Consider the following 7,983-nt stretch of genomic DNA (forward strand, 5'->3'; position numbering starts at 1 on the left):
AAATGCTGCAATCCAGGCGCTGGGATAAGTGCCTATATAATAGAATACGATTTTTTTTTAAAGAAAATAATAAGAGTGGGCTACATGCATTTATGAAGGCGTGGAGGTACATTATATTATCGTAGAATACATGATAACTTATCTAAAACAAAAACACAAAAAAAAAAAAAAAGCTTTAGAAAATACAAAAAATTGAAACTAATATTTTATTTGTTTATAATTTTACTTTAAAAACATTATATTCAAAATGATTATTGCGGCATTATCCACCGCATTATAAATAGAAGTGAATAAGAAATTTTGGTTGGTGGGTAGTGAGGGCATGAATAAAGGGTACGAGCATGAATGGTGGATGAGATAAGAACCATAAAAGGAGAGGGGTCCCTATGTTTTTGTTTTTATTTTTTAAAGTATAGTTTGTAATTGTAAAAGCGAGAGAAAACTTGTTAACTATTAGTAATATAAAATATGAGTCAGGTATGAAAGAAAACTTGTTAATTGTTAGTTAACAAAATAATCTATGTCCATTGCTCGCTACATATACAAAGGACATACCACCATTTCCAACCGAACATTTTTTTAATTTTAAATTGATATAAAGTTTAAAATCATATGATATAAAAATTCGGACATTTCTTGAACTTTCGACATTAAAGATATATCTTAATCAATTAAATCAAAATATTAATAATTTTAAATTTGAATATCTACCTAAATGTAGTCGGAAGGTAGAAGCCCTTAAATTCTTACCTATTTCCTTGCCCAATTATTTTGACATGTTAGATGAACGTGAAACTCGTACTTTGACAAATTTAATTCTCTGTCAGTAATTTCTAGAAACAGTAACAAAGTGAGTGCTGTAGGTACAAGAAATTTTCCCAAATAGAATTCAATCTTCAAAAATATATACACAAATATATTTTTTCTATATGTGAAAAATTATAAACATAGAAAATCAACAAGAATTGTTGGTAAATAAACCTGTACGATTTTTAAAAACAATAAAAGTTGAAATCAAAATTGATGCCCTTCAAAAAAAAATTAATAATAATAATAATTGTAAAATGTCTTATAATCTATTTTCAAACGTGGATAACTAGGCTCAGATTCTAGAGAGAGAGATAGGGAGCTAGGTTCCAAATTTGAATGACACGTGCACACATTAACAGGGCTGTTGGAAGAGAAAAATGTGAAAGTTTATATGGAGAAAATTTAATTATTAAATACCAAGGCCTTTCATTTTTCATCGAAAGTTCAATGCAACTTTCCACCTATTCCTTGAAAATTTCTTCAAAATTAAAATTGCGTCAATAATTATATGTCCAAAAACATATAAATATTAGTCAACTAACTCAGCAAGTTAAGCACATGTATTAAAATAATAATAAAGTGTATCTCATCCTTAATCAATAAGGAAAAAAAAACCCGAGAGGACTTATAATTTATTTTCATGATTTCATTATTTAATGGTTATGAAAAATTGAATCGTGGTACTTTTACCACTCTCTAATCATAGCTCACAAAGTCCAAATTCTCAACCCAAATCATCTTGAACCAAAAAAATATCAAACTTTCATATGCCTTGACCCGCTAATTAGAGACGATCATGTTATTCACATAGAAAAAAAAAGAAAAGAAAAGAAAAGAAAAAGGTTAACTATGATATAAAAAATTTGTCTCTAACTAAATTTTGTAATTTAGTTCTTAAAAACTTCTATTTTAGTATTGTAGGCTGGGTATTTTTCAGCAAAAATGTCGAAGTGATTTTTGAACATGTTAAAAACATCAACAATCCTCAGCACTTGTAGTACCCTATCAGACTCTAACAAATAAACTATTAACACTTTTATAGCCAAATTAAGTTATTAAAACTAAGCTTAAAGAGTTTAAAGCATTAGATTTGGAAACATTAAATTTTTCTAATACACTCTTAAGTTAACTAAGCGAATTCACCTCATTCCTAATGACCACATAGTTTTCTCAGCGAGAAAATTTGAAAACGTGGCGAATCCTTTGCCAGTTGATTATCCGGAGTGCAAATTGTCCTCGATTCCTTCATATTTGCAGCCGATTCGCTCATAATCTCCGTAGTTACCTTCTTTAAGCAGCCTGATTTTTTTTACACACCATATATAATTCGCACTCCACTCCATATATTCAATTCGCTCTGTTGTATGAATTATGTAAATCAGAAACTAGAAATCAAGTACCTCTTCCTCGGGTTTGGGGGAAAATTAGAGGAGCGTACATGTAGCAATCGGATTTCAAATAATCCTCAATCTTCTTCACCAAACTCCGATTATCTTTTCTGCGTTCTCGAAATTCGATCCCTAACAAGAACGAAACGGCACAATTAAAGAGGAAATAGGAAGAATTTGGGGAGAAGAAACGTGGAAGAACCTTTTGGAGTTGAGCGAGAATAATTGAAGGGTGGATTAGAAGAAATCAGGGGAGCGAATAAGTAAGAATCCGAAATCAGATAATCCACCACTTTGTGAATCGTTTTCTTCTTCCTCCGCTTCATTATCGTCTTCTTTACTGTTACTGTCGCACCCCCATTCACAATTCTCTTCGCCATGCCTTTTCTTTTCCATCGCTCTGTTTCTGTTTCTTCATTTTAAGCAGACAAAACAGAGTCCAAACGGAATCCAGCCACGCTTGGCGGTTTGGGACACGTGTGGCCTGATTGCTGCAGTTCGACACGTAGCACTCAGGAACAAACTCCAAAGAAATTATTAAAATTGGTTTGATTCATTTGCTCGTATTGGGCTGCCAAATTTGAGCCCACCAGTCAGCCCAAAAATCAGTTGAACAACAACATTTGGACACACACACAAACGAGGCTCCAATCGGCGTTGAAGCATGAATTTCATTCACATGCCAAACTAATTTCGTAAAGTTAAATATTTGTGATTCACAAATTAATCGACTAAACTGATGGAAGTCACCCATACAATTCATTTTGTTGACAACATCATACATTTATATATATATATATATATATATATATAAATTTATATAGTATCTGCAAAGAACAAAAAAGGGCTTTGCAATATCGAAATGCTAGCTTCAATTCATTGCTTCGGTTACCATATACCAAATCATATATGTAATTAGCTTTTTGACTGCATCGAAAACGTTCAAAGGGTGAGAATGATCTTTTCTTTTCTTTTTTTTTTTTTTATAAATATTTTATTTCAAGGCCGAGACGGGTTTTAGGCCATGTTTTAGAGCGGCCTCCCAAACAAGGTCAATTCTATCCACATCCAGTGCCCCAACTTCGTGGTGCGTCCATCCTTCCAAGTGGTGCACAACTCCACCCGCATGACATGCATGCACCACTCCTCTGTCCATAGTATACTGTCCAAACAAACAAATTTATCTCGAAATATATAAATTTGTGAAGAGTGATTTAATATAATATCAAAGTAGGAGGTTAATGGCATACCTCGCAGTTTCCGAGCCCTTGGACGTCGTCGGGCAATCGCATGGCGGCGAGGTCGCCGTAGGTGCAGTCTCGTCTGAAGGCCAAGATGGGTGGGACAACGAATTGATGGAAGTGAGTTCCACTGGGGGCCCAACTCTGCTCCCTCGGAGTGATCCACTTCCCCACGATCCATGTCTGTTTTAGTTTCACAACATATCAACATCAATCACAATACCACATGCCAGCTCTTTGCCTTGTTACTTTTTCATAAATTAGCTCAAATCAAGATTAATTTCCAAGGCAACCATCTTAAAAAAAAAGTTGTTTAATTTAATGCTCAATAATCCTTCGTGGAGTTACCTTGCAATTTCGGGCAGCTTGGTACTTGGTAACTTGAACCAAGTAGTTTTGACAATCCGCCGGAGCTTCTTTCTGTATTTTCTCAAATCTTTCTGCGGAAAGTGTAAGCATCTACAATGACCAAACAAAAAAATAAAAAATTTGTTAAAGATAACATTATAAACATCAAATTTCGAGAGCTTTCATGTTACTAATTAATAATTTACTTTATGAGTCTGAAAGTTTGAATTTTTACTTGAAAAAGGAAAGAGAGAGACTTACGAGAACTCGAACTTTCCTTCGACAAAGGTAGAGAGCAATGGCTCTTCCAAGCTTGGAAGTGGCGCCAGTTAGAAACACTTCTTTAACATCCTTTGGGATTTCATTGAGAATGACGGCAGCTGTTAGGGTATTCCCATGCACAACTCTAACCCTAAGATTTGGATGCTTCTCAACGAAAAGTGTTCCTCCACCATTCAGAGCTTCATTCTGTCCATAAACCACACATTTTTTATTTTTTTTCAAAACCCAAATAAATTATATTTGTTTTTGTTTCACTTTCAGCCCCATCCACAATAAATATATACACGAAAGTGGGTCTTGGGGGAAAACATATAATATATATTTTAAGGCTTAAATTTGTATGATATATATAAATGAGAGCACATGATTCATGTCCTCTGAGAGAAGATTAAACCCATTTGGAAGAGAATATTAATATCCTCCACCAACCCAATTCAGAGATGATCAGAGTTACATTAAAACTTTTTGCAAAAGAAATAAAGGCAGACAGCAGCCCCTACCTTATTAAGTGCAGCAAGGCTGATGACCTTAACCCCCAGCTTGTCAGCTCTCAGAATTGCATCTTCTATGTGCTTGTTGATGCCTTCTCTTGCAAATGGCAAGAAATACTGCCACAAATTAACCACCAAAACAACAACAACAACCAAAAACATAATAATAGTAATTAATAAGTAATAACCCACCAGATTAATCAACATTTTCAAAATGAAAGGCAAATTAAAAACCTGAAAGCCAAATCTTGGGACAACCCATGTCTGATGGAGCCAGCCTCTGAGATTGTAGAAGCTATAAAGGAAGGTTTTTGAGCGACCCCACATGAGAAGCATCACTATAAAGGCAATGGGCCACTGTGGAAGCAAGGACAACTTTGTAACAAAGGGACGTGAAGCAAAGAATCTGGATACGAACGACGCATGCATTGATGAAGTAACATCAACCACATGGGCTAGAAATACGAAATCAGGCACCTTCCCTCTTTTTCCTGCATTTATTCTCACCCATATCACAAACCCCATTCCATATAATTCCATCCAAAATACTACTTTATAATTTCCTTTCTACTAAATGAATTATCGGATCACTGAAATACATGTCCTATCCACCGATGAAAGTTAGGCAAGCAATTGTTGTGTACTTTTAGTTGTGAATGCAAAGTTAAAGCTTAAAGGGACGAGTTTCTAGTTGTGTGGTAGCAGCATCATAAATGCTCCTCCAAAAATCTGCAATATGAACCTTTTTCCAACGCATTAACGTGAGAGAGCCGTATCCTTTCAAACTTTAGCACTTAATGAGAAGTTGTAACCACCCATTAATTGAGGGCTGAATCGAGTTGGGTTTTGGCGTACAAGTTTTGAGCAACAAATTAAAACGTATTAAAAAAGCCAAAAATCCTACTTTAATTTGATCGGGCTAAAGCAAGCATTTGTCATATATCTCTAATCAAAAGATTGTGAGTTCAATCTTCTATCCCACATATTGTATTAAAAGAAATTAATTATTTCGATGACGCGATTTATTAACCACAAATATAGAGTTCAAAAGGAGAAAGACTTTAGGTGGGAGACGGACCTGAGTTTAAGCTTATCTCCTTTTGTAAGTCCCACGAGTTTTTGTGAAGTGTATTTCCAATGGCATCGAATAGAGGCATGAAGAGGCAGAAATTGGTCCCCTTCTCTGTGTGGTGAAGGGTATGGTACCTGAAAATTACGTTTTTTAGCTTTGACCACGTAAAAAAAATATTACTTTTCTTTTTTTTTTTTAATTTGTACTGGTTTTGGAACCTAACTCATTTATGATGAAAGAAATTTATGCAAAATGTGTCAAAAAACTAGAGGAGCTTCTTATTTCTTGCCGATAGCTACAGTTTTTGACTATTTTTTTCCATTTTCCATATCAAAAAGTAAAACACAAGTTCAGATCAGTACTTACGTTGGAGTGTAGAGAAGATATCTAAAAATTGGGATTGCTTCAAACAGCCGATGTGGGAAAATCTCGACATTGCAATGCCCCAAACATCTGAGAAAGTCAAATATCAAAACGTAGCAGAAGATCATGGCCGTTGATCCATACCCTAGAAGACTCGTCCCAAGAATTGGAGCTCCAATTACCAAACTCAACGCAAGCTGTTCCAGAACTGTCCCATTTCCAGCTACATTATGGGAAAATTACAAACAGAGTTTTCAGATTTAACCCCAAAAAAAAGGGGAAAAAAAAAGATTAATTTAATTAATTTGTTGGGTCACCTGTGAAGGGCTGTGGGACTGGGGAAGAATGGTGAAGAGAATGGTAATGGGTAAAAAAATAGTCGGTGTGGAAGAATCTATGCAACACGTAAAACAAAGGCTCTGCAACTCCCACGTGCAGAATCAGAACAGCAATAAACCCTTTTGTGTTCCAAAGGGGGAGATTTCCAAGCCAAGGGAAGAGGTAGATCACCATGGAAGAAATTAGAGCTTGAAGTAACAAGAAATTATCCCTGCAGCAACCCAAACCATAAAACTTCAATCTTTAATTTAAAAATTCAATCTTTTTTATTGATTAATCAGAGGAAGCAGAAATTGATCATACCAGTCAAATTCCATATCAATCTGCTTGAAATCAACCCCTTGTTGAAGAATCTGGCGGTTCCTTGTGAGGAAAAGCATGGTGCTGTAAGAGCTCCAGCAGGTATGAATTCCCACTCTAAGTAAAGAGATTAAAACAATATGGAGGCACCAATTGTTTACTATGTTCCCCTCCTCATACAACGAGTACAAACCATTTGCAACCAATGGCCCATACAGCACATACTGCATATACATCCATTCATTCAACACAACATGCACATCAGTAATTAGAGACACAATTTCATATTTTGAATATGCATTACACAAAATTAGTCTCCAAATTAACCAAAATTAAGTACCTTGAAAATACCCAAGTTCTCCCATGGCCAAGAAGATAATGGAGCAACCATTTTCCACCTGACCTTTTGTTGAATCTCTGATAATGATATGAATACGATCTAGCAATTAAATATTCTATGCCCACCACCACTTCCTCTATTCACCCTCATGAAAAACACAGCAATCCCAGTGGGATTTATAGAGATAGCAGCCCTTGGACGGGGAGAGAAAAAAAAGGCGAAGATTTCAAAGATGGATAAGACAAAAGAAACTACAGGAAATGGATTATTAATAATCCCTAAAAATGACACAAAGCTGAAACTAGTGGAGCTTATTCCCTTACTTTCATGTCGATTTGGGTTGAAAACTGACCCGATGGACCGATGTACACTCCTAATGGAAAGGAAAGAGAGAGGAGGAGGATATGGGTTATCTTCCACTTGCTTTCCCAAATTGACCCAGAAAAATAAAGCTCTCACTTTTGCTTTGATCTCTTAGGACAAATTACACAAAGTTGTGAGCATATATATAATACAATGTATAATATTATAATATATAGTGTTGGACCAGCTCCAGCCCCTCGGTGGCCGTCCTTTATAAATGCTGGGAAGAAATGAAAGGATGTTGACCAAGTACCTGCACCACTCCCGTTTCCTTCATTTTCACACCATGTGTACACGAATACGTATGTAAATACAATAATGTCAATGCCAAATGGTCTGGTTATGGCCATAAACTCAAATACTCATGGCGGCTGTCTCTTCTGATATATTATCAAACTCTGAATTCTGAATCCCATTCCCATCTTCTTTTTCTCTCTTCAACACAGCTGTAGTGATGGCATAATGTTCTCCAAAATTTAATGCTCAATGTGGTTGGGAGAGTAGGGGCTGCTTTAAGACTTTTTTTTTTTTTTTTTTTTTCTCTTTTGCCTTTTTGGTTTAGGGAGTTGTTTTTCGAAAGCTAACTAAATTACTTCTTAATTTAAAACAACCATGTGTTAGGGGGACCCCTATGGAACCCCTTTGA

At 35.5% G+C, this 7,983-nt stretch overlaps 2 protein-coding genes across 3 annotated transcripts; both read right to left on the reverse strand.

Annotated features, from left to right (window-relative positions):
- Positions 1-1,821: 1,821 nt before the first annotated feature.
- On the reverse strand, positions 1,822-2,908 carry LOC111007025 (uncharacterized). Its single transcript, XM_022279165.2, has 3 exons — positions 2,401-2,908; positions 2,211-2,330; positions 1,822-2,109 (listed from the first exon to the last, which is right to left on the reverse strand). The coding sequence occupies exons 1-3, from the start codon at positions 2,576-2,578 to the stop codon at positions 1,961-1,963; spliced, it is 447 nt and encodes a 148-aa protein (XP_022134857.1). The 5' UTR covers positions 2,579-2,908; the 3' UTR covers positions 1,822-1,960.
- A 138-nt stretch (positions 2,909-3,046) lies between these two features.
- CER3 (Fatty acid hydroxylase superfamily) lies at positions 3,047-7,489 on the reverse strand. 2 transcript variants are annotated; one of them, XM_022279164.2, is made up of 12 exons: positions 7,298-7,489; positions 6,975-7,167; positions 6,638-6,858; positions 6,313-6,545; positions 5,999-6,218; positions 5,639-5,766; positions 4,795-5,051; positions 4,570-4,677; positions 4,049-4,255; positions 3,788-3,898; positions 3,449-3,622; positions 3,047-3,360 (listed from the first exon to the last, which is right to left on the reverse strand). In XM_022279164.2, the coding sequence occupies exons 2-12, from the start codon at positions 7,023-7,025 to the stop codon at positions 3,193-3,195; spliced, it is 1,878 nt and encodes a 625-aa protein (XP_022134856.1). In that variant the 5' UTR covers positions 7,026-7,167; positions 7,298-7,489; the 3' UTR covers positions 3,047-3,192. The 2 variants fall into 2 exon arrangements, with proteins under 2 accessions (XP_022134856.1, XP_022134855.1); XM_022279163.2 differs by having other exon boundaries at positions 6,975-7,489.
- Positions 7,490-7,983: the final 494 nt, after the last annotated feature.

The sequence above is a fragment of the Momordica charantia genome (assembly GCF_013281855.1).
Source record: "Momordica charantia cultivar OHB3-1 chromosome 6 unlocalized genomic scaffold, Mcharantia_2.0 BLBB01000006.1, whole genome shotgun sequence".
NCBI classification, from domain to species: Eukaryota; Viridiplantae; Streptophyta; class Magnoliopsida; order Cucurbitales; family Cucurbitaceae; genus Momordica; species Momordica charantia.